This window comes from Protopterus annectens, chromosome 14.part0, assembly GCF_019279795.1.
Source record: "Protopterus annectens isolate FY-2018-M chromosome 14.part0, PAN1.0, whole genome shotgun sequence".
Taxonomy (NCBI): domain Eukaryota; kingdom Metazoa; phylum Chordata; order Ceratodontiformes; family Protopteridae; genus Protopterus; species Protopterus annectens.
Window position 1 is genome coordinate 989,384,755 of NC_056748.1, and position 25,874 is coordinate 989,410,628.

The window sequence follows — 25,874 nt, forward strand, 5'->3', positions numbered from 1 at the left end:
CTGGTGAGAAACACACTTCATGATAAAAGACTAGGTAAATATAATGGGAGACTGGACAAACTGGAAGCAATTTAAATCCTGGTAAAAATGGAATAAATCTAGGTTTTGAGCAATGGACTCCTGATATGCACCCTGATTATACATCACAGATAGTTTGGCAATTCTGACTGCAAAATGCAGTGTTTGTATGTTTGACTCAACTAATTTGCACCTTTAACAGGCAACTGATGTAGCCAAGTTGTCACATTTTTGTTTGTGCATCACTGTGTGTGTGTGTGTGTGTGTGTGTGTGCGCACGTGCATGCGCGTGTGTGCATGTGTGCGTGTATGTGTGAGAGAGACAGAGAGAATACTACCCTTGCTTCATCAGCGTCTGAGAGCGAATGGCTATTTTAACTCTGTGTGTGTGTGTCTGTGTCTCTTTAGACAGAAGGTGCCAGTGCATGTGTGTGGTCTTTTTATGCCCTATACTACATAAAAGAATTGAACAATTATGCGTCAGAGCACCTAAGTATACAGTCGAGCCAATCATAGTCTTGGTAATTCTTGGTTAATGACACATTGCCTTTTTGGGAATGAAGATGACTATGAATTGCTGAAAGGCACTGTAACCCATCATGGCACATTGATGAGAGGTGTGATGCAGTGTCATTTACATTTTGTTTCAAAAAAGTTCTTTACTGTTTGATATACATAGCAGTTATGTTACAGCAAGTAAGATCCTTAGGATCTTAGAGTTGGTCAAGAAATGGCAATGGACTCTTGAAAATGGAATAGGGCAGTTCATATACTATGATCCATACTTTTGGTACACTCAGAAAGAGAGTGTTTAAAACAAGGAATACAGGCTAGAAAAGTCTTTGTCTAACATTTTATAGGGCAGCTGACCTTGAAGATAAAGATTCTTTGATTGAAATTTTAATCAAAAGAAGAGATGAAACAGAGGCACAAGGCTACCAGAATTTTAGCAAACAATGAAGAGAAATCAAACCCTGCAGATCTCAGTTTAGACTTCTGATCCATTGTCTTGTGACTGTCCATTTGTTCTGTACTTTCTGCAGACAAAGGCCCATCTTCCAGGTCCTTAGCATGGCATTCATTTTACTTTTCATTTCCCATGCCTATATCATTAAAAGAATGAGCACCTAGTAGTAAGGAACCAATCTTTAGCCAGTGCCTGTGGTAAGTGACAACATACAACCCCTGACAGCTATGGCAAATGGATCTGTGATGTGAAGGGGCAACTCAATACAAGTAAAGCATCTGGTAATCTTGCTTTTGCAGATGGTAACTGCAATGCACTTGACAGGCTTCAGGGCTTTATCCTACTTTCTTCAGGCATTAAGTGGAGGCATTCTGGAAAAAACAAAGGGTAGAAGAGTACTTGAAGATAACAGCAATAAGCAGTCCCAGGCACAATAGGTGTAGAAGGGGACAAAGCGGTGCTACTCCTCTGACAGCAGGTACTGAGAATTTGATAAGAATGAGTGAACTACTTTATATATTAAGACACAGAGAATGTTTTTTCCTGATGGAGGCAAACATTTACTGAGAAGCTTATAATAAAAGGTACATACCATTTTGCTGTGTGTAGTGGGTACTGTTTCGCAATCTTGTTGCTGATCCACACAGTGCAGAGCAATCTCTCCACATGCTTGCAGTAAAATAAGTGCCGAAAAAGCATTTGGTAACGAGTCAAGGCTTTCCTACACATCAAAGAGAAGTAAAGCTTTTAAGTAAAAAAAGAAAAAGTTCATGACAATAATATCTTTTCGTATCCATCGTCCACTGAATGAGCCTAGTGGTCATAATAATTTGTGCCCCTTTATCAATTTGTTGAAAATGTTGGTGCAACACATTACAGATCAGAACAATTCTGTACAAAAGTAATTTTGTATGCATGTTTGTGCAATTTGAGGAGTGGTATGATCTAGCTAAATATATGATGATTTGTTTTCTACTCTTGACAAACCAGTCTCCAAGCTACTTCCAAAGCAACATTGTTGACAATAATGTAGAAATACAACAGCCCCTAACAAGATGTTGTAAGGAGTACTGAAGCTACCTGTGAGTGACAGCACTACAACCATCTTTATCGGATGGCACAGTAGGTATAATGTTAAACCTTTATTTCAACTATTTCTGATTTTCCCTAAACCCTAATGGCTATTTCAGTTCATATACCTGATTATGCAACTGATGACTGAATGGCATCCTAGCATCTCCTGCAACAAGTAAAGTATTCTGGTGAAAAATGGGGGAGAGGTAGTCATTTTGAGTCTAAGAACTACTTAAACAAAAGTTATGCAGCTTACTATAATGACAGTTCTGGATTAGCAGGCCTATTCTCAGTAACAGTAGAACTAACACCAGTGGTTATTAAGATCGCTCCACACACAAAAATTTTCCTGGCCTACTTCAGTTCCTCCTACTTTAAAATGCAATGTGATGCAGTTCCATTCCAGATCTGTATTATGACATGTAAAACAGACAAAAACTGCAATTAAGCTTCTAGACCAAGTTACAAAACAAGAGTGGGACGATGGGAGGTATGCAATGGAGGATGGACCTGCTCATCCAGATCTGTCGTTATGATACGTGCATTACTTCTATGTCTGATATGAGGAAGTCCATCCTCTACAAAAGTAGCAAACAGCCTTACGCAAATGCTCCTAAGCCTCTCATATCCCTTATCTTCCTGTTTTCAAAGGAAAACATGTCTGGGATATCACATCCAGCTTATAGTGCCTTGTGAACGTATTGAGGAAAGACTAGGGATATCCTACACGAATACAGTCCAGGGCTGCAGTGACAGCTAGAAACTGCTGAAGAAAAATAAGTCTTAGGTATTGAAGAAAGAGGCTTGTCATCTTTACAGTAACATAACTAAATACAGCCTATGAGCCATTTTACCACAGAAAACTTTGATTCTTCAGATTAAAGCTTGTTATTTGAAAAAAAAAATCTATATGAAAAGTTGTGAATCTATTTGAACAGATTTGGTCTTGTCAATATAAACTACAAATGTCTGTGTGCACTCGCATAATGAAGAAAGTACATACCACTATTGGAATACCTACAGAAGGAAACTGGAATGTAATGCAAGGTTGATGATGGACTCGCATGTTACCTTATGCATAAAAGAAGGATTTGTACATTAAAATACCCCATCTTTGTGAAAGGCCAAATACAGGATTCATTTAAAGAGCTTGGAATTCAAAATAGCAGAAACTAACAGTTCAAAAGGAGGAAGAGCCAGTTTTCACTTCCAACAGTAACGGGTCTAGGCATGAAACACTTCCCCAAATCATACCAGTGACAAAGTATAGTTGTGTACACTTACCATAAATGTAGATGTTCGAGTGTATTCACTGTTGCAGTCATTACAATTGGGTTATCCTGCTGGAAGGCTACCCTCAGTCGGCCTGAATTCCAAAGTCTAGGTCTGGCGTCGGCTGCTGTCGCCTCTTCCCTGACGTCAGTGTGCCAAGGGTATAAAAGATGCAGCCAACGCCATTTTCTTCAGTTTTTCTTGCCCCAGATGTTAGGTGCCCCCAAAAGTGTAGGCAAAAATATGCCAATAAAACATGCATGCACCAAAGTATATATTTTGCCTTCATCTACAAGCAAATACACCACATAGGTTGTACAGAATAGAGGAGTACAGATAAGTTCCAGAAAAGAAATGGGGGATGGCGGATGGGTAACCTGGACTGCAACAGTGAATACACTCAAACATCTACATTTATGGCAAGTGTACACAACTGTACTATGTTCTTCTTGTTTCACTGTTGCAGTTATTACAATTGGGTTGAATCCCAAAGCTAAGGTTGGGAGGCTGGAGCTAAACAGCATAAGGAGCGGCTATTAGGCCCTGCAGAACTGCAGTGGCAAAGCCTGCCCTGGATTTAGAGTAGAGTGGTAAGTGATGGTGCTTTGTGAAGGTGTGCACTGAACTCCCAAGTAGCAGCCTCTAAAATGTCTTTGGTTGGTACTCCCCTGAGGAAGGCTGCTGAAGTGGCTGCTGCTCTGGTTGAATGTGGCCTAATGCCCTTAGGTACTGGCTTGCTATGTTGTGAATAGCAGAAACGAATGCAGTGGCCTATCCACTTTGAAATAGTCTGCTTTGAGATAGCCTTTCCTTGTGATCCTGCAGCATACGCCACTAGTAATTGATCTGTCTTTCTGAAAGCTTTGGTTCTGTTCAAATAGAAGCGTAACTGTCTGTGTATGTCCAAAGAATGCAGAATTCTCTCCCCCTTATTCTGTGGGTTTGAATAAAAGGTAGGCAGATGAATAGTTTGGTTAAGGGCCACACTGGATACTACCTTAGGCATAAATGTCGGGTTTGTCCTCAGAGAAAACCCTGTCTGGATAAAAAAATAATAAAAGGTTCCACAGCCATGAGTGCCTGTAGCTCTGAGACTCGTCTTGCAGAAGTTATTGCTAGGAGCAGAGCTGTTTTCCAAGATAAAAACTTTATATCAGCTGTATGGCTCAAACAGAGGCAGGGTGAGTTTTTCCAAGACATAACTGAGGTCCCATGCAGGTACTGGTGATCTCCTTGGAGGCCTTCAATTTTTGGCCCCTCTGAGGTACAGCCTTAATAAAGGATGAGAAAAGATTGGTGGCTCTGTATTGTAATGAGCTGAAATGGCAGAGGCAGGAATTTTTATAGATGAAAAGGATAGGTCTTTGTCCAGCATCTCAGTCAAGTATTGCAAAATCTGAGGAATATTTGGTACAGCTGTGTCAAGTCCTTGTGCCTGGATCCAAGCACAGAATCTCTTCCATTTTCCAGCATAGGATTTTCTAGTACTAGGCCTCCTGGCCTCCACAATGACATCCATCACTGCTTTAGTAAGAGGTGTGTTTTGTATGACTACATTATCCGCCCTGCTGCCAGATTTAAGGTCTTGAGTTGGCTGTGCAGGATTTGATTGTTCTGCTGGGACAGTAGATGAGGCACTTGAGGTGAGGTCCAGGCTGGGCATTGAAACAAGTTCCTTAGGACTGGATACCAGTACTGGCGTGGCCAGTCTGGGGCAATCAGTATAATTTTTGGTTTCTCCTGTCTGACCTTTAGGAGTACCTTGGGGAGGAGAGGCAGAGGAGGAAAGACATATACTGTTAAGTTTTTCCAGCTGAAAGATAGGGCATCCACTTTCCATGCTTGTCTGCGATAAGTCCTTGTGCAGAATCTCTTTAGTTGGCAGTTGTGAGGTGTGGCAAATAGATCTATGTCAGGGCATCCCCATTTCCTTGTTATGCTGAAGACTTGTGGATCCAATTTCCACTCATGGGGATCCATGAGGTTTCTGCTTAGTTTGTCTGCCAGAGTATTTATCTTTCCTGGCAAGAATTGTGACTGCAGATGTACTTGGTAAGTCAATGCTGTGTCCCACAAAGTCATGGCTAGCCTGCAAAGGGGGTAAGAATGAGTGTCTCCCTGCTTGTTTATATACCACATGACCGTGGTGTTGTCTGTCTTTATCAGTAGTTGTCCCGGATGAAGTAGGTCCTTGAAGGCTGTCAGGGCATTTTGAACAGCTAGCATCTCTTTCTGATTGATATGTAGATGCATTTGGTTTGCGGACCATGTGTCTTGAATACATTTTCCTGCCATGTGGGCTACCCAGGCATAATCCGATGCATCCGTTGTTAATGTCTGTGTGGCTGGGGGTAGAGTGAATGGCTGCCCCTTGTTCTGGTGACAGGCCTTCGCCCACCATCGAAACTCCTGTTGCAGGCAGGGAATGAGGGTAACTACTGTTTCCAGGCTGTGGCAATGTTGAGCCCAAACACTTTTTAGGTACCATTGAAGTTTCTTCATATGCAGTCTTGCATATGGAATTAGTAGAATGCAGGATGCCATTAAGCCCAAAGCCTGCAGAATTTTTCTTGCAGATAAATGGGCCTTTGTTGCCAACAGTTTGAAATAGGTAGTCAGTTGCCTTTGTCTGGCGTGAGATAAGCCATCTGGGGAGTTGTATTTAAGCTTGCACCCAGGAATATTATCTCTTGAGTGGGTACTAGTTTTGATTTCTGTTTGTTGACTATGTACCCTAGGCATGGTAGTAATCTCTTTACAAATGCCAGATGCTGTAGTAGAATGTCCTTGTTCTCTGCTTGAATGAGGCAGTCGTCCAAGTAAAGATATATTTGTATTCCTCTTTGTCTGCAGAATGCAATTACTGGTGCCAGGCACTTTGTGAAGACCCTGGGCGCAGTAGATAAGCCAAAGGGCAGTGCAGAGAATTGGTAGTGCATTGAGCCAGCTTTGAATCTGTGGTATCTTCTGCATGAACAAATTAAACATCATAATAATGCAAGTGACAATGTTAAACAGCGCTTGCAACATAAGGAAGCTGTGTATATTTTAAAATTTAAAACACTACACCCATTTGGTTTGAATGAAGATTTTAACTGGAAGTTGCTGCTAAATTGAATATAATCATGCAATTTAACTAATTGTTTAATTAAGCTTGTTGATCAAGTTTTTTTTGTATATATATATATATATATATATATATATATATATATATATATATATATATATATATGGTTAGTATATGTGTGTTACTTGTACTCCTTGAAGGCTGTGGCCGAGACGTCAGAGAACTTTTAATAAACTACTTTTGGTGGATCCTTCTTTGTTGGTTCTTCTGCATGTTTGTCTGATTGGGACATGCAGGTATGCCTCTTCTAGATCTAAAGTCACAAGCCAAGCCTTCTTGCCCAACATGGGCAGAAGCTGCTGTAGAGTCAACATTTTGAATTTTGGAATATCCAGATATGTGTTTAGAATGGATACGTCCAGTACTGGTCTCCAGTCTTTGTCCTTTCTGGGTACCAAGAACAGTCTTGAATAAAATCCTTGTCCCTGCTCTTGCTCTGGTACTTGTTGAATGGCGAAAGGAGACTTGTTTTTGTGCCTCTGCCTATTAATGTTTTGGCAGGTCTGGCCAGTCGTTTGCCCTTGGCAGGGTATGAAAGTGAAACTTGTAGCCTTGTGACACTATGTTTAAGACCCATTTGTCCTGGGTTATTATGTACCAATTTTGTGAAAAAAGTGCAAGTTTTCCCCCTAAAGGTGCTGCCAGAAGATAAATGCTTGGCGCAGGCAGGGGGAAGTCATTGGGACTGTTTCCTGTATGGCTGTGATTTGTCTTCTCCAGTTTTGGAGGTTGAAGTACCCCATTGTTTAGACCTGTACGAACCTTGGGGCTGGGATCTGCCTCTAGGGCATCTGTATCTGCCCCTTTGTGGCCTGTCTGACACTGGAAAGGACCAATTCTTTGTAGGCCAGTGTCTGCTAAATCTTGGTGGCTGTACCTGTAAGAAATCCTTGGCTGTTTGCATATATTTAGCTTTGTCCTCCATTTTCTTCAAAACTTCCTCTGCTTTAACACCAAACAAAGCATCATGCTGTAATGGATCATCTAATAATTTTGCTTTAACATGATCAAGTTGATTTTGTTCCTTTAACCAAGCATGCCTCCTAATGACAGAACCCGTAACTGCAGCCCTGCAGGAGGCCTCCAGAGAATCAAAACCACATTGCAAAGTATGCTTTCCAACTTGTTCAGCTGCATGCAAAAATTCCTGCATTTCTTTGTTTTCTGCACATTCAGAATTTATCGACATTTTCTATTTAAGCAGTGACATAATATATTGCTAATATTTGAGCATATGAAACTGACAATTTAAAGCCCTTATAGCCAGGGTAGCAGAAGTGTAAATCTTTTTTCCCCATCTGTCCAGTGCCCTAGAATCCCTGTCAGAGGGAGCAGGGTTTTTTGCAGTGGAAGCCTTGACCCCTTTGGGACCCTGAGAGATAGTTTCTGGGTCAGCAGCAGGGTTTTTGAAAAGGAATTTATGAGAGTCAGGAACCCTGTAGTACCTGTTCGGCTTAACAGGAGCTGGAGGAAAGGAGTCAGGGGTCAGACTGGACTCTGAAAATACATCATCTACAATGTCTAACAGGTGGAATAGCTAGGGGCCTGTGTTGTGGTAGTAAAAGGAAGTCTCTGAGCCTTTTCTTAGATTCTGAATAATCTTGGCTGTCCCAGTGGAAATGCTCCCTCATGGTATGTAAAGTTTCCCCAAAAGAATAATCCTCAGGAGGAGAGGCTGAAGGGATTGATTCTTCAGCATCAGAATCCTCATAGGGAGGAAGAGAGTATTCCTGATTAGAAGAGGAATCAGATGAAATGGAAACCTGATCTGAAGATTCATATTCTGTCTCTTGCCTAGGCCTCTTATCAGGAGGGGGATGGGAACCCCTGATCAAAGTAATTAGGTCTTCGGCCATTTTGAGCATCTGTTTTTTAGGCATGGAGGCCTTTCCATGAGGCTGTTGTAATTGTTTTTTGTCTTTAAAGGTGCTTTAGTCTTTGCCTTTGAAGCTGAAGTCATTTTAACATATAACTGAGTAGGTCTGAAAACACCCTCAGAAACCGATGCATGCTCAGCGGCTCCGGACCCATCTGAGGGAATAGTTTCCGAAGGTCCAATACCTTGAGCTTCCAGCAGCCTGGTCGACTCCACGTGGGTGTCGGAAGCGGCCTGCGAGTCTAAAGTAGCGGTCGTCAGGGGCTGCGAAGGTGCCTCAATGAGAACCGGTGACTGGCTTAGAAGAAGCCTCGTCGTCGGTTTTGGACCTCGGATGCCTGTCCTTTTCCTTGTGTTTCTTGTGAATTCCGGTAGTCGGATGGCTATCCGACGACATTGCATAGTTAAATCTTATGCCAAAATAGTGAAATGCAAAATCGTACCGACACTTAATAGTACGTTGGTTAAATCTAGCACAAAACCGACAACTAGCAACATCGTGGTCAGGGCCTAGGCAAGGAATACAGTAAGAATGAAAGTCCTTATAAGGTATTTGCTTCCCACAAGAAATACAATTATTAACTTTTTCTGACATCGGTCTGGAGCAAGAAAAAAGTTCCCCCAACTGGGTACTTAGCTTTTAGTGAAGACTTCGGATCTGAAATTTGAACGCGAAAATCTCAGGAGTCGACCGACCAGCACTTGCGAACTGCTTTTGCTTCGGGCACCGCACGGCAAGAAAGACTGAAGAAAATGGCGTCGGCTGCATCTTTTATACCCCTGGCGCACTGATGTCAAGGAAGAGGCGACAGCAGCCGACGCCGGACCTAGACTTTGGAATTCAGGCCGACTGAGGGTAGCCTGCCAGCAGGAAAACCCAATTGTAATGACTGCAACAGTGAAACACAAAGAACATCATATATAATTAACAGACAAAATGCAAGAAGTACTGAAGGCAGGAACTCCTCCCCTACCTCTTACACCTACAATGGCACTGGGAACTGAGGAAATGACTAACTAAATGCAAGAAATATTGCCAATGTCTGCAAGAACACACAATGGCAGAAACAATAATTCTTAAAAGGCTGTATGCAGTTGCAGGAATTCCTTCACATGATACTCAAAGAGGCACTCATTACAGTAGACATGACAAAAAATATTGCCAATAGTAATATATTTCATTCTGCTTCAAACAACAACATACCTCTTCCAACAGCCAAAACTGCAATGGAGACAGAAAACATGCACAGTTATGTATTTTATGTTGCTTCACGCAGAAATGTGGCAACACCCCCCCCCCCCAAAAAAAAAAGAACAGAACTGCACTGGGGACAGTAGGCATGCCTGACTCATCATCTGATGGACATTACTGCACATGGTTAGCTATTTCTAACAATAGGATACAATGACAGAAATTGGTCAAAGATACTCCCTGAGGGGAAGCAGTCCTTGGAGACTGTCGACTGACCTAAGTGTCATGTTTAATCATAGCCTCACCTCAAGCTTCGTGCCCACTGAGTGGTGCACAGCTACAGTTATCCCACTCCACAAGGGGGGATCGAACTACTGTTGCATCAGTCTGACGAGCCTGATTTGCAAGTCTATGGAACGCATTATCTTAGAATTTATAAACAAAGACAATGACAACCTTCAAACACTGGACCCCACCCAGTTTGGGTTCGTGAAGGGCCGATCTTGTCTCCTGAACCTGACTGACTTCTTCGAATCAGTCTCCAGAGCCGTGGACAAGGGTAAAGTGGTCCACACAGCCTATATGGACCTCGCCAAGGCCTTCAACACCATCCCCCACTCTGGAATCATAGATAAACTTACTAAGCTGGGCATTAATCCCTACATCACTCGATGGGTTGCCAAATGGCTTACCGACAGAACCCACACTGTAAAAGTAGCCCACTCCAAATCCAGCTCCAGACAAGTGGAGTACCTCAGGGTTCAGTCCTGGGACCACTATTGTTTGGCATCTACTTCTTTGAAGTACATGCCAACACTAAGGGACACTGGCTAACAAAGTTCGCAGATGACTGCAAACTGGGAGCCATTACTGAATCCCCAAATGATGTGGATATTCTACAAAAGGGCCTTACAGATGCTTGGTGCCAGAGCCATGGGCTCAAGCTCAATGCCAAGAAATGTATAGTTATCCCCTTTGGGAAAAAACATGTACCTGTGAATTACCACATAGGTGGCAGTACACTAAACACATAAAGTGTGATAAGAGACTTAGGGACACAGGTGGACAGTGGTCTCACCTTCGATAACCACATCGCCACAACAGTCCTTCTATGTGGCACATCTCATCACTAAAAGCTTTTCATCCAGAAAAAAGGAGGTCATTGTCCCACTGTACTCATCCCACATTAGACCCATTATAGAATACAATGCCCCGTTTGGTATATACCTCTCAAGACATCTGCAACAACTGGAAAGGCCACAGAAATACTTCACTAAAAGAATCACAGGCCTAAAGCAGATGTCCTATGCTGACCCTCTAAAAAAAACTCCACCTATACTCTGTCGTATATCGTCTACTCAGAGGCGATCTCTGCTTAACATACAAGGCCATGTCAAACTCAGAGCTGTTGGACATGCTACACTTAAAGAAATCCCAATCCCTCAGAGACACACGCTCCAGGGATCTAAAACTTGTCATCACAATGAACAAAACATGCTGGAGGGATGGGTTCCTGACCCAGAGACTACCCAGACTCTGGAATAGACTGTCCATACATGTCAAGCAGAGCACCTTTTTGGCCCTCTTCAAAAGGAACCTTGATGATTGGATGGGAGATAGGAAATTCACTCCGGGGATCACGTCTGTCGCCCTGCTAGACAGGGGTCCAGGGAAGTAAATACTGTGGGAAGAAATAGCCAGGGAATTGTTATGGCTAGGCTTGTATAGGCCCTAGGGATGATAGCCTAGTACCAACCAATGATGGCAGGGCATGGAAATAAGGGCAAGTTATAATAAACCTCCTTAGCAGCAATACACTAATCAATGTCCACACCAGTTAAACAAATAGATTGACAAAGCACACATATCTACTAGACTACTTACTGCAGCACATGCACATCGATAACAACCTCACCGTTTCTAGCTCTCTTTCTCTCTGTGTACACACACACACATACTAAAATATCATAGCTCTCTCTCATTAAATAAACACTTGTCAGGCTATAAAATGAATGGAAAAAGAAATATTGTAATTATTCCACTAAATTACATTATAAAGTAGTTCCTCACAAAGAAATACATAGTTTGTTAAATAGAACATTTAAATAGCTTAAATATATAGTAAGTAACTACAAATGTTACTCTGTATTGAGAGGATTGAGTTTTGTTCCTGGAATAAATAAACAGTGCAATTGCTTATTTAAAACTTTTCTGGTCAAGTTATTATCTAAACAGATGTGGTTCTGGATTCTGTTTTTAAAAGGAAAGCATTACAATATCTCTAGATGCAAGAATATTGAGCTTGGGGGGTTGTTGCACATGATGGAAATTTTGCCAGCAAAAACTAGAAGAATGCCATGCTCATGAATAGAGTATTGCCATTACCAGCAACCAAGCCTTTGATTAAAAGCTGGTGATAATGTGAAAAAAAAATCTTTGCTAAACGTGGTGCAAAGGTACATATGAAATAAATGTATTACTCTGAAAGAAAACATTAGAGAAAGGCACTAAAGGCAGTGGCATCTTCTTATTCTTAAAAAAACCTCCAGCTCCAGACTTGCTAAACAAGAAAATGACCTGAAAATACTCCATATCCAACTCCATATTAAAAAAAAAAAAAACCTTATCATATCATATTATAGGTAACTACAGTTCCATGACAGCTTGTAACTCATACTTAACTAGTAAGGAATCCCTATCTATTAAGCCACACACCATTCTCCTACGAAAGTTGAACTACCCCTCCATATAACGGGGGACTTGTATATCCTTAAAAATGTATGCCTAAAGAATTGTAGACTTCATCACTACAAAGTTCCAGGACCAATTATTCTGCATCCCAGCCAGGGGTGACAAAATAGTGGACTTCGTCCTTATCAATATGGGGAAGTTTTGCTCCCAACCAATTGTAACTTCCTCCCTGGTCAAATCAGACCACAGGTCAAATCACATTCACATCAAGATGGAAGCCAGAAGCATCTTCCAATACCTCAGTATTCAGAAATTATGCAAAGGCTAAGCTACTGAAACTGAATGATGACCTGGCTAAATTCAAAAGATCCTTCTATCTTGATTAACCCCTTACACTGTCAAATTCTATGCACATGTAAATAGCTGGACAGACTCATCTGACCCACTCAAAAATAAATACAACACAAATTCAAAAATAAACACCTATGCTGGAACCCACATTTAAAGAGGCTCTAAAATAAAAGATAAAACTCACTGCATGCAAAAATAAATCTAACTCAAGATGTCAAAAATACTCCTGCTAAACAAAACAATGAACTCTGTACCCTGATCAAATCAACCAAACCAGATATGAGGTAAAAATAGCCACCCAGATAAAAGATAACCACAAAGCCTTCTTTAATTATGTTAAATTTTTCAGAAATAATGCCCAGCACTGTGCACAATTAATAATAAATCTCACATACTCAGACCCAAAGGATACAGCCAATCTACTACTGGGAAAAAAAAACGCTCAAACTTCTCCCCCTCCAATATTCACAGATCACTATCCAAACCTACTCCACACTCTCAAATCTCCCAAAAATAAAATCTCAAGGTGCAAGAACACTACATCTATGGGGACAGATAACATACCAGGCTGCCAACTGGTCAGCCTGAAACTTGGGTTGTCTGATCCCCTACAGAAGCTATTCAATATCAGCCTCAAAACTGGCTTTGTTCCAGATGGATGGATGACAGCAACAGTCATTTCCTTGCAAAAAGGAGAGCTGCCAACAGACCCAGGTAATTATAATCTCATAAGTCTGGTCAGTCACATCTCTCAGGATACGAAAAGGTTCATTGCCGAATTAATAAATAAGGATATAGATTTTGTACAGATTCTCAACCAAACCCAGTTTGGGTTAGTTAAGTGCAGGTCATGCTTACTTAACCTGGTCAGCTTCTTCAAAACAGTTACCGAAGCAAAAAAATACACACCACACATCTAGAGCTCGCAAAGGTTTCAACACCGTCCCAAACACAGGTATCATAGACAAAACTCTCCCATCTTAATGTCAAGCCCTTTGTAATTAGTTGGGATAGCAAACTGGCTAACAAAAAACAGGACATTAATGTGGGCAACTCCTCCAAACCACTGGTCACTAGCAGTGCACCCCAGAGTTCAATCCTTGGGCCACTCCTTTTTGGCACTTAATTCTCAAGAGGTCAAAGCTAGTGTTTGTGGCTGACTATGTTTGCAGATATCTGCCAACTTGGTGCCATCATAAGCTCCTCAGTGGCCACCAAGATCCTCCAAGAAGGACTGTCCAGAGCAAATAGCGGACATCAAAACCACAGGCTAGAAGTTAATGCTAAGAAATGTGTATAATCATATCCTTTGGCAAGCTCCTCTTCTATCACACTAACAACACACACCCTGAAATTTGATCCTGTGGTTAGCAATCTGGGAACCTTTGTCAACAATGAACAGTTCTATGATGTATCCACTGTTGAAGAGAAGTCCTTTTTCATTGCACAGCTTATACTTAAGGGTACTGTATCCAGATCCAGGGATAAGTTTACCATTGGGTATAATGCCCTTTACACCTATCTGAAATCTCTTCACAAACAGAACCACAATGTTTTCTCACTAAATAAATCAAGACCATAAATTGCAAAAACTATGCAGTTCACCTCAAAGCCTTCCCACTCTTCTCAGAATCACACAGGCTAAGGACAGGCAACCTGTATCTCATGTATAGAGCTTCAACAGACCCTGTTCTGTCAGACCTGTTACACAGTTGCAAGACCAGTGGTATCAAACACTCACTCAAGGGATTTCAATCTCTTTTGCAAAATAAATAGGACATATTGGAGAGACAAGTGTGTGTCACAGAATACTGCGTCTATGGAACTATCTTCTACTCCACATAAAGCAAGCTACTTCTCTTAATTTACTAAAACGTAATTTGGATGAATAGATGGATAATTACAAATTCACCACAGATTTTGCACTCTGTCTCTCATGGATAAGGGAAACATACAAATGTCCCAACATATCCTTGTTAAGCCTGTCTCTGTGTTATTTGTATGCAAAATATAAGGGCTAAAAACTACAAAGGACATGTAAGGCTAAGCTTTTTAGGATTCTCACAGATTAATAGCGTAGTAATTATCTATGATTTTAACTAACCATAATTTCTGCATTTCATTGTAGCTTCAATATTTATTTCCCATGCCTTCTTATTGCCTCAAACTGAGTTGTATTGCCTCCAGGCTGCAATGAATCCTTCTTTGATCAGCCCACTAGCCCTATTAAGAAATAACTAACTAAATAAATAAACATGGGGAATGTTCCACAGAAAGCATTACTAGCAACTATACTTCACCATACGCCTATGATCCCTTACAGTAACCATTTGAAATATTGGGATCCACTAAAGTGAGTTCTGAAACACAGAGACTGAATGGCTGAGAAAATGGACTTGCATGTACCAAGTCTGAGATGGTCATTTCCTTTTCTCTGAGGTATGGCGATATTATTTGGTATATATACATACAGGGTGTGAGGGGGGGCTTGCCCTCTCCTGCAAACAAGACATTAGAGATTTCTCTTTATTCAGTTTTGCTCTTTTTTTTTTTGTTTGACATATTGGTACTTGGCATTTCGGTGCTGACATTTCAATAGGGAGACGATTCAGACTGATTTGCTACATCACTTAGCTCAAAACCAACATAATTGGAAGTTATGCACTTACCATAACTTGGCATCTGTGTTCTCCATTTCCATTCTTCCTCACTGATGGGTCATGGATCTGACTCGGCGCATTTTTCAGACTTGGATCCCAGACTTGAGCTCCTCCCTCTACCCATAATGCTCGACACTTTCCCAGCTTCTTCAGATCAAGTTTTCTGCCCTAACGGCTACTGGATAAAGAGACAGAAAAAAAAATATCAGAGGCTCAAACCAGGAACATGAAGGTTCCTATATAGTCCACAGAACCTCTAGGAGATACTAGGTTGGGGGATGGTTGGGAGGGAAGGTGAGGAAGAATTAAAATGAACAACATAGATGTCAAGTTATGTTAAGTACATAACTTCCAAATCTGATGTTGTCCTTTTCATTCTTCCCCACTGATGGGTCAGAGTCCCCAACTATGTAACCCTTAGGCAGCCTCAAGGAAGGATATGCCAGAGCACTGTCAAAGCAAAGGAAGCTCTACTTCTGGTGACAATGTTCAATTTACAATGTGTCACAAAGGTATGAGTCTTTGACCAAGTGGCCATTGCACAAATTTCATCAACCGACATTCTAGAGCAGAAAGCAGATGATGTAGCCATACATCTAGAAGAATGGGCCCTTAGGAGGGTGAGGCAATTCCTGACCACTATTTGAATAGATCAGTGAAATAGAGTCAATAATCCATTTGGCCAGGGTAATTTTGGAGAATGCTTGACCTACACAGTTAGGCGCAAAGGATACAAATAGTTGACAAGACTTTCTGTACTGCTTTGTTCTACGAAGTTAGAAATGTAGTTGTCTATGCATGTTGTGACGACCGTGCTCTGGCCCAGCAATCAAGGTGCCTCAATCCGCACCACTAACACCAGGGAGGGTGTCTCATACAAGAGGAAAGGATAAATACACACAGTAAAGTACAATTTCCCTTAAGTGCACACAGAGATCACAGTCAGTCTGGGGCTGGTTGCTCTCCAGGTCCCCAATAAGACTCCCCACTGGCATAGCTATAGGGTCCAGATCTCAGCCTAGCTAGCAAGCTAACCTCCAGTATCCTCTCTGTCCCACCAGTGCTTTGTGTCCCTGCCCAGGTAGCTGACACACCACACACACTTTAAGATAAGTATTTATACAACTTCGCAGACACTCCTGGGAAAGGCTGACACAGATTCTCCAGCTGTGTCCCTTTACCCAGACTATATGGTAGTAATTACTGCCACCACCAGCTAATACTTATCAGCTACCCAAAGGCCATTAAAAGGGTGTCCAATTATTACAGTGCAATATTGTTATCCAATTGGTAATGTGACTATTCAGTCTAAGGCTTATTAGAGTGGCTCATTACAATAAACTCTATAAATATGCAATGTACTCTAGAGCTTACTTATCTCTATACAAACCAGCAACAAGAAAAATGTTTTAAAATATATTCAATAATAAATAATTAAAAACACAAGACAATACTACTACACCACAGTGATCTCTAAGAGTTCAGAGATCACACAAACTTAAAACAATAAAATAGGAAAGTTCTGATATAACAGAAAAACACGTGTCTAACTTTCTTCTTATGTACACAGACAACCCTCTCCTCCTTCCAACAAACTCTAATACATGTGAGAGATGCAGTTACACAGCCAAACTGGAGGCAGAGCTCTCTCAACCCAAGACTGGCACAGTCAGTCAGGAGAAAAAGGTAACCACCCACACCACAAATCCAGTCTCACACAGACCTATTGCATCTGCATACCCAACACATAAACACACAAAAACATACTCGGAGGCTCTAAATAAAAATCTGCCTAAACAGCAAAGACCTCCTAAGCAGATATCCAAGCAACAGCCACCCCTCAACAATACCCACGAATTACATATCTCACAAAATCAGTGTGCCTCACAGTCACAGCCCTTAAGGCCAAACAACACACCAAATACACTTGTTATAGGGGACTCTATTGTCCGGCACACTGACGTGCCACTCACCAGAATGAACAAGGAGAAAGTCACTGTAAGCTGCCTGTTGGGTGCCAGGATCCGCCACATAACACAAGCACTCAGGTCATTCCAAAGCAAGTACAAGTATGACTCCGTCGTTGTCCATGCTGGTGTGAATGACCTGAGACGTACCTCCCTGGACTACATGAAAAGAGACATAGAGGAGCTCTCTGACCATGTAGCCCAGGCTGGTATGACCCTGACCTTGAGTAGCATCTTGCCCACACCAAGAATGATGCCACAGTATAAAGACAAAATGATCAGTTTCAACAATTGGCTAAAGTATTGGTGTCATTCAAAGGGGATCCAGTGTCTGTCAGCCTGGGATGACATGCTCGACAAGCCACGTTGCTTCGCTAGGGACGGCTTGCACCTGTCACCCTTAGGCTTTCGTATACTGGTCAAGGCTCTTGCCACCCCCATAGTGCCTTTTTTAGGCAAGGCTCAAAGGACAAACCCACCTCCACAGACACCCCAAGGATAAAAAAAACTAAAGGTAATTCTACTCAATGCCAGAAGTCAAAACCTCAAGATGCACGCACTCGAGGCTCTCCTCAGTATGGAGAAAATCTATGTCTGTACAGTAACAGAAACCTGGTTCAAGGCTCCTGAGAGCACCCCAGCACTACCACTTTATAACTCATACCATGTGTTTCGGCCCCAAAACTCGGACTGAAGCACAAAAGGAGGGGGAGTATCTATATTCATCAAAGATACCTACACCTCCAGGTTAGTGGCACTGCACGAAGCATCGGAAACCATCCATGTGCAACTAACAGTGGGCAAAACCGCCTTTCAGTTTGTAGCCTGTTGCAGAACACCCTCCCTATTACAGGAACCCCACATGGCATTCCTGAGAATACTGGAGAATATGAAGGTCTCTCCAAACACTATGTTATTGGGTGACTTCAACTACCCAAACATTGACTGGGAAAACTACTCAAGCCCAAACACCCTCGCCCAACGGTTCCTTGAATTTATAAACTCTAATGCAATGGAACAACTGGTCACCACTCCCACAAGAGGGAACAACATATTGGACCTGGTCATCACCAACATGAGGACTATGTTCCACACCAGAGGTAAACCCCTCATTGGTAAGATCAGACCATAAACAACTTTCCCTGGACATCCATATCCCGTCTCCACACCCAGCCAAGGAAATCACTGTAAAGAATTTCTCAAAAGCCAACTTCGCACTTCTCAAGACTGAGGTGGAATCCTTCAAAGCCCCTGGGCCAGAGGATAATACAGCCCAATCCGCAGAATCCTTTACAAATGCATTCTATCAGCACCTGCAGGAATGCATGGATTGTGCTATCCCAAATAAAACCAAGACTCACTCCTCCAAAAACAGGAGACCGGTCTGGTGGACCCCAGCCATAAATAAGCTATACAACAGAAAAAGGAAGCTACTACATGACAGAGCAAAATCCCAAAAAGGGAAGGCATCTCTGATCAGTATTAGCAAGAAACTTCGATCCCTCATATAATCATCAAAGGCCAGTTTCGAAAGAAAAATTGCCCTAGACACTAAAGATAATCACAAGGCCTTCTTTAGTTATGTCAGGAACATGGGCGGAAACTCACAGATATGCTCTGAATTGTTTCATAACGGTACAAAATATACCGAACCTACAGACATAGTCAACATCCTGGCAGACAGATTCAGTGCAAACTTCTCCCCCCTTCACCCCCAAAGGAGCAAATGCCTATCCCAACTGAATGTAACCTCCCTGACATCAAAGATGCACAGGTGAAAGCTGCCCTCTCCAAAGCAAAAAACACAGCATCTATGGGACCGGACGGTGTCCCAGGCTGCGTCTTACACGAGCTCCAAGAAGAACTGAACCCTCACATTAAGTCACTTTTCAAATTTAGCCTTACTACAGGATATGTACCCAAAGAATGGTGTACAGTTACAGTGGTCCCACTCCACAAAGGTGGTGCCACAATGGACCCCGGAAACTATCGCCCCATACGCCTGACTAGTCTGGTCTGTAAAGCTATGGAGCGAATTATCATGGAACTCATAAACAAAGACATTGGGAGCCTCCAGACACTAGACCCTACCCAATTTGGCTTTGTTAAGGGCAGATCTTGTCTCTTAAACCTAGCTGATTTCTTTGAAACAGTTACCAAAGCCATAGATGAGGGCAAGGTAGTCCACACAGCCTACCTGGACCTCGCAAAAGCCTTCAACACAATACCCCACTCGGGCATCATAAATAAGCTTACCAGCTTAAATATCAACCCCTATATCACAAGATGGGTTGCAAACTGGCTCAGAGATAGAATCCACATGGTCAGAATCGCAGGTGCCATGTCCGAATCCAAACCAGTTACAAATGGCGTCCCACAGGGCTCAGTTCTGGGACCTCTCTTGTTCGGTATATACTTCTCTGAGGTTCAGGCTAACACAGGGGGATTATGGCTGACAAAGTTCGCAGATGACTGCAAACTGGGGGCCATAATCGAATCTCCAGCTGAAACAAGCATCCTCCAAAAGGGTCTCACAGAGACAGATGCCTGGTGCCAGAGCCACGACCTCAAGCTAAATGCTAAAAAGTGCATAGTCATCCCCTTTGGGAAAAACAAGGTGCCCACAAATTACCACATAGGTGGTAATCCATTAAGTACGGAAGAAGTAATTAGAGATTTGGGGACCAACGTAGATAGTAATCTCTCCTTTGATAATCACGTTGCCAAAGTGGTTAGAAAGACCTTCTATATAGCCCACCCTATCACGAAGGGGTTCGCATCTAGATCAAGAGAGGTCATTGTGCCCCTCTACTCATCACTCATCAGGCCCATAATTGAACAGAATGCCCCTTTTGGGATGTACCTTACCCAACACCTGCAGCAACTGGAGAGACCCCAAAAGTAACTCACCAAAAGGATCATGGGCTACAAACAGATGTCCTATGCAGCTCGACTAAAGAAACTCCAGCTCTACTCAGTTGCTTACCGCCTACTCAGAGGCGATCTATGCCTGATGTACAAAGCCATGTCAAACCCAGAATTAATGGACATGCTCCACCTCAAAAAATCCAAGTCCCTTAGAGCTACACGCTCCAGGGGCCTAAACCTCAGCACAAAGATAAATAGACATGCTGGAAGGACAGATTCATTTCCCAGAGGCTCCCCTCACTCTGGAATAGAATCCCAATTCATGTTAGACATAGCCCCTCGCTGACCCTCTTCAAGCGAAATCTGGATGTGTGGATGGGAAATCGCAAATTCACCCCTGGGATCTCTTCTGTGTCCCTGTTAGATCTCTTCTGTGTCCCTGTTAGACAGAGGCACAGTAAACTAATCTTAAAAGGGTACCTTCTGTGACCTACTTTACAGAGGCACAGTAGGCTAATCTAATAGGGAGGCGGAAGCCAAATACACTCTGGCTAGGCTTATAAATGCCCTAGGGCAGATAGCCTAGTATCTACCTATGAACACAACATTCACATTACCACCTTATAATATGAACTTCATTAAAAAAAAAAGATCTCCCTACAAAATGACCCCCAACACAACCAAATGCAAAAATTACGCTTTTCCCCATTCTGTATCATTTCTGTGATATTTAGCTTCTTCAGTGCACAATATGTTAGGTTTGGATGATATCTCATGAGACTTTTTTTTTTTTTACGAATCTGTCTCCCTTGCTTTTGAATCATCCTACCCATCACCTTTGAAAGTGTGTGGCCAAAACAAAGGAAAAAAAAAACATAGCAAGTTGTTTATAGCACTGTATTACTTTCCATGCAGCGGAAACAGAACTATTGAATCTTTGTGGATTCAAAGCTATTTTAGCGAGTGCTGTCATTTATAGCTTTCTTCTCACTCTCTCTCCATGAAGCCACAAACCACCTGAGACTTAGGCAATTCACAGTCATTTTACTGCAGTCTTAGAATGAAGAAACCTGAAACCAATGAAAGAAACAGGGTGAATGAAGAGGAGCCCCTACATATAATCTCTACTTTTAAAATTAATATAAACACTATTTTGCATTTAAAGAAAATACTTATTAGAATTTGTTTAAAGAATGACAAAAAACACAAACCAACAATAATCACCGGAAGAAAATTTCAGATACTCTCTAGAGATTCTCAATGTTAGTAGTAATTCTGAGTACTGCCCTTTGACAAAATTACAAAGAAGATCTAGCAACAAGGTTAAGGGGGTGATCATTTATTTTCTGAGAAAAAACTGCACTGTGGGAAAGAATCACATCCTTAATTTCATGCCTGTCATATCATTTTGGGTTAAGCAAAATAAAAGTTACTTTACTTACAATGTTGCAAGAGCATTTACACAGGGGAGAATATCAAGATAAGCAAAAATTATATTTTAAGGCGCTAAACATAGTGGGCTGAAAAGCTGAAACAGTTATCCAAGTAAAAGATTGCAACTGATATATGAAACAAATGGCATTCTGTAAAAAAAGTTCTCTACGGCCAACTTCTTCAACTGACACCAAAAAACTCCAAAAAAGAAGAAAAGAAGGAGATAGATGCAAAAGTTCAAGTCGATTGATATTACCAAACAATGAACGCTTTATTTAATTCTGCGTTTTCGTCCAAAAGACTTCATCAGATAAAACTACCATGTTCTAAAATCTCCTTTTATACAAAGTTATTTCATCCCTATCCAATCATATTGTACTTTCATTTCAAAATGAACAAATGAAATTCAGTATTTCTTTTTGTCATGCTGAATAATACATTCGTACATAAATTCAATTAAAATGTTAAAATCAGATTGTTTTTAAATATCCTTAATAAAATTCAAAGATTTTTTTGTATAAAAACTTTTAAAATTCATTCATTAAATAATATTAATTTATATTTCATGAGCATTTATATTTGTATGTGTATTTCATTGATTAGGATATAATGCGTGGAATCCCATGTTGTCCTCTATTTACTGGGGAATGGTGCCACCTACTGGCCTTATTTATTTTAATTTATTTAGTTATGTCTTGGTAGCTTTTAACCTTAATAGTGGCAAAATAGAGATATGTTCATTCAAACCTGGGGTTTTGTTGGCTTCCAGGGCTAATTGCCACCATAATTCTTTATAACAAATGTTTTCCTCCCAGGGACCACCTCTTATGTCCATTTTAACTTGGTCCAACACAAAAAATCTAAATTTATATTCTTTACAAACAAGTGAGTGTCTAAAAAGGGCATTGGTTTCTTTGCATTTTTTAATTTCTTAAGTATGTTCATAAATCCTCTTTTTTAAGGATCGTTCCGTCTTACCCACGTAGTAGGAAGAACATTCTATACAAATTGCAAAGTATACCAATCCCCTAGACTCACAGTTAAAATAGCCTTTACTGTACAGCCATAGTCCTCTGCTGTCCAAGTACATTTTCTCTGGATTGATTATGTATTCACATTGTCTACATTTTCCACATTTATATGTACCTATCTTATCAGAGTTACCCCTTTCCCCTTTTCTTCTGGAATTCCCTGTCTCTAACATGTTTTTTATATTTGTGGAATTTTTGAACAGCACCCTTGGGTTGGACTCAGAAAGTCCTTCTAAGTCCGAAAGGATTTTAAACTTCTCCCATTCTTTATAAAACAAGTCCTTTACTTTCTTATTCAAAGCATTGTATTCTAAAACAAGTGCTTGTTGATAATTTTCCTTCGTTGGTAAACTGTTGTCATTAAGACTTTGCAAGTTTTCCTTATCCCCTAGGATGGGTCTAAATCTTCCTCCTCTTGCCTTAGCTACCTCCATTCTGTATTCCCTAATGAATTCCTAAGGATATCCCCTATCAAGGAACATCCGTTCCAATTTGTCACATTCCTTGGTGAATTCTTCATCGGAACTTGTCATCCTAGACCCTCTGACGAACTGTCCCTTCACCAAGTTCCTCTTACAATGGTTAGGATGTCCACTATCAAAATGGAGGAAGGAGTTGACATATGTGTCTTTCCTATACACTCTAGTCTCTAGGGAATTTGTCTTTTTGATAATTTCAATATCCAAATAAGCAATGTTAGTATTGGATGTAGTATACGTAAATTTCAAAAAATCTGTTGTTTCTCCTATGTATGAAACAAATTATTTTAATTTTTCATAATCCCCAGTCCAAAAAATTATTATATCGTCGAGAAATCTTTTGTACAACTTACAATGTTTAAAGTATTCAGACTGAAAGATGAACTTCTCCTCCCAGTTAGCAAGAACTAAATTGGCAAAGGTAGGTGCACAGGCTGCACCCATTGCAACTCCCTGGGTTTGCTTGAAAAAACTCTCCTTGATGAACCAGAAAATTATTTCTTAAAACTAAGTCCATCAAGCCTGTGCACGCTACTTTGTCCTCAAATGTCAAATTATTATCTTTGAATACTTCTTCTTCGAACATTTTAATATATTATTATTATTATTTTAATATATATATAATTTTAATTATAAAGAATTATGGTGGCAATTAGCCCTGGAAGCCAACAAAACCCCAGGTTTGAATGAACATATCTCTATTTTGCCACTATTAAGGTTAAAAGCTACCAAGACATAACTAAATAAATAAGGCCAGTAGGTGGCACCATTCCCCAGTAAATAGAGGACAACAAGGGATTCCACGCATTATATCCTAATCAATGAAATACACATACAAATATAAATGCTCATGAAATATAAATTAATATTATTTAATGAATGAATTTTAAAAGTTTTTATACAAAAAAATCTTTGAATTTTATTAAGGATATTTAAAAACAATCTGATTTTAACATTTTAATTGAATTTATGTACGAATGTATTATTCAGCATGACAAAAAGAAATACTGAATTTCATTTGTTCATTTTGAAATGAAAGTACGATATGATTGGATATGGATGAAATAACTTTGTATAAAAGGAGATTTTAGAACATGGTAGTTTTATCTGATGAAGTCTTTTGGACGAAAACGCAGAATTAAATAAAGCGTTCATTGTTTGGTAATATCAATCGACTTGAACTTTTGCATCTATCTCCTTCTTTTCTTCTTTTTTGGAGTTTTTTGGTGTCAGTTGAAGAAGTTGGCCGTAGGAACTTTTTTATTGGCAACGGGTTACGGCATGGAGAAGGAGATGCAGCCTGGCAATGAGGACAACATCCAGGCGAGGAAGCTGATAGGGCAATTGACAGCCCTGGTCGATTTGTTGACGCCCCTATGTGAGTCGATGGTGCGACATGCGAAACATCCGGAAGTGAAAGGAGCTAGTGTAGAACTGGGTGAACGCCAGCAACAACAGAAGCGTAAGAGACCTTGCTTTGGCGTTGAAAGAATGAAAAGGCATGGGGATGAACCGAATGGACCCACCTTTGACCCGGACACTACACCTAACATTTTTCAGGAAGGAGAATTTGATGATAATGGTGGTATCGCTAACTTTGACAACGGACCACAGGGGCAGTCACAAAAAGGTACTGTTCACATCTCTAACACAATAGAGATGAACAACTGGCTTAAAGAGTCATATACTTTCAATTTAAATGAAATGAACTGTCGACGAGTCAATAAGAAAGACTCTTTTAGTAAAAAGATTGTGAACGCTTCTAAACTAATGTACAAATATAAGTCTATTATTATTGAGAATAGTTATTTAAAAGAATGTTTTAACCATGGGATAGTTCCCAAAGGATTGCGTACTTGGAAATATCCTAATAATGTCCAAATAGGGTCTGTTTTTCACAAAGAGCTTGTTTAAGTTTTCAACAGATGTGGTCTGGACATAGTAAAATGTATTATAGAAGAAAATGATAGAAATTTGGAAACACTTCATGAGCAAATTAAAGAGTTGGATATACACATAAAAAAAGCTTTAATTTTTGAGATTAAGGAAGAGAGACAGAAATATTTCGAATTGAAGGGAGAGATTGATCAAAAATGTAGGGTATTGGTGGATAGGAAAATGGAAAAACTAAAAAGGGATATGGTGGAATATGAGAATGAAACAAGCTACCCAAAACCAGCCAGTAATAGTATTCCCTCCTATCAAAATTTTAACAAACATAAGGGGGAAGGAGGTTTTAATGCACGAACAAATAATAGGGAACTTCATAGGGACATGCAACTTTTGGATTATGACACTGATTTTCCACCCCTAGAAAGGCAACAAAGTGAATATAGTCCAAATGGAAGAAATGTAGAAAATTTTCACAGACGAGGGGGGACAAGGGGAAGGGGGAGGTACACACATTAGACCCCCCCACCCGACAATGTAATTAGTATGACAGACAGTATTGAGAAAGTTGGCAGTAAGTATACACTGAATGGTTTTAGTATATACAATTTTAGCAATATAGAACTTAGAAGTGAACACTTTTCCCTGATGGAAAGAGGTTTTAAGTTTATACCATTAGCAAAAGGGAACAGAATACAAACTTCTTTAGATATAAAACTTTATTTAAGAAAAATGAACCTTGAATTATTATTCAGAAAAGAAGAATATGGTCTAGACAGAGAAAAAAATACATGTTACTGAAGAACATAGAATATTGAAGACCAAATCTGTATTTAATCCACCCATTCATGCACAATTAAGGAATTTTGAATGTGTTATGGAAGATGCAATTAAAAGACTTGATAAAAAGGTGAGATATAAAAACAATTTGGAAGAAAAATAAAAAAAGATTTTGGAAGAACTCAGACACAATGAAG

The 25,874-nt window shown here is 40.5% G+C and overlaps 1 protein-coding gene across 2 annotated transcripts in view; it reads right to left on the bottom strand.

The window, feature by feature from the left end:
- TUBGCP2 (tubulin gamma complex associated protein 2) overlaps positions 1-25,874 on the bottom strand; it is a 1,158,397-nt gene that overhangs the window by 395,544 nt on the left and 736,979 nt on the right. For both annotated transcript variants that reach the window (XM_044056780.1, XM_044056781.1), the window contains exon 13: positions 1,578-1,706. In XM_044056780.1, coding sequence (XP_043912715.1) covers positions 1,578-1,706 — 129 coding nt within the window. The remainder of the gene's footprint in view (positions 1-1,577; positions 1,707-25,874) is intronic.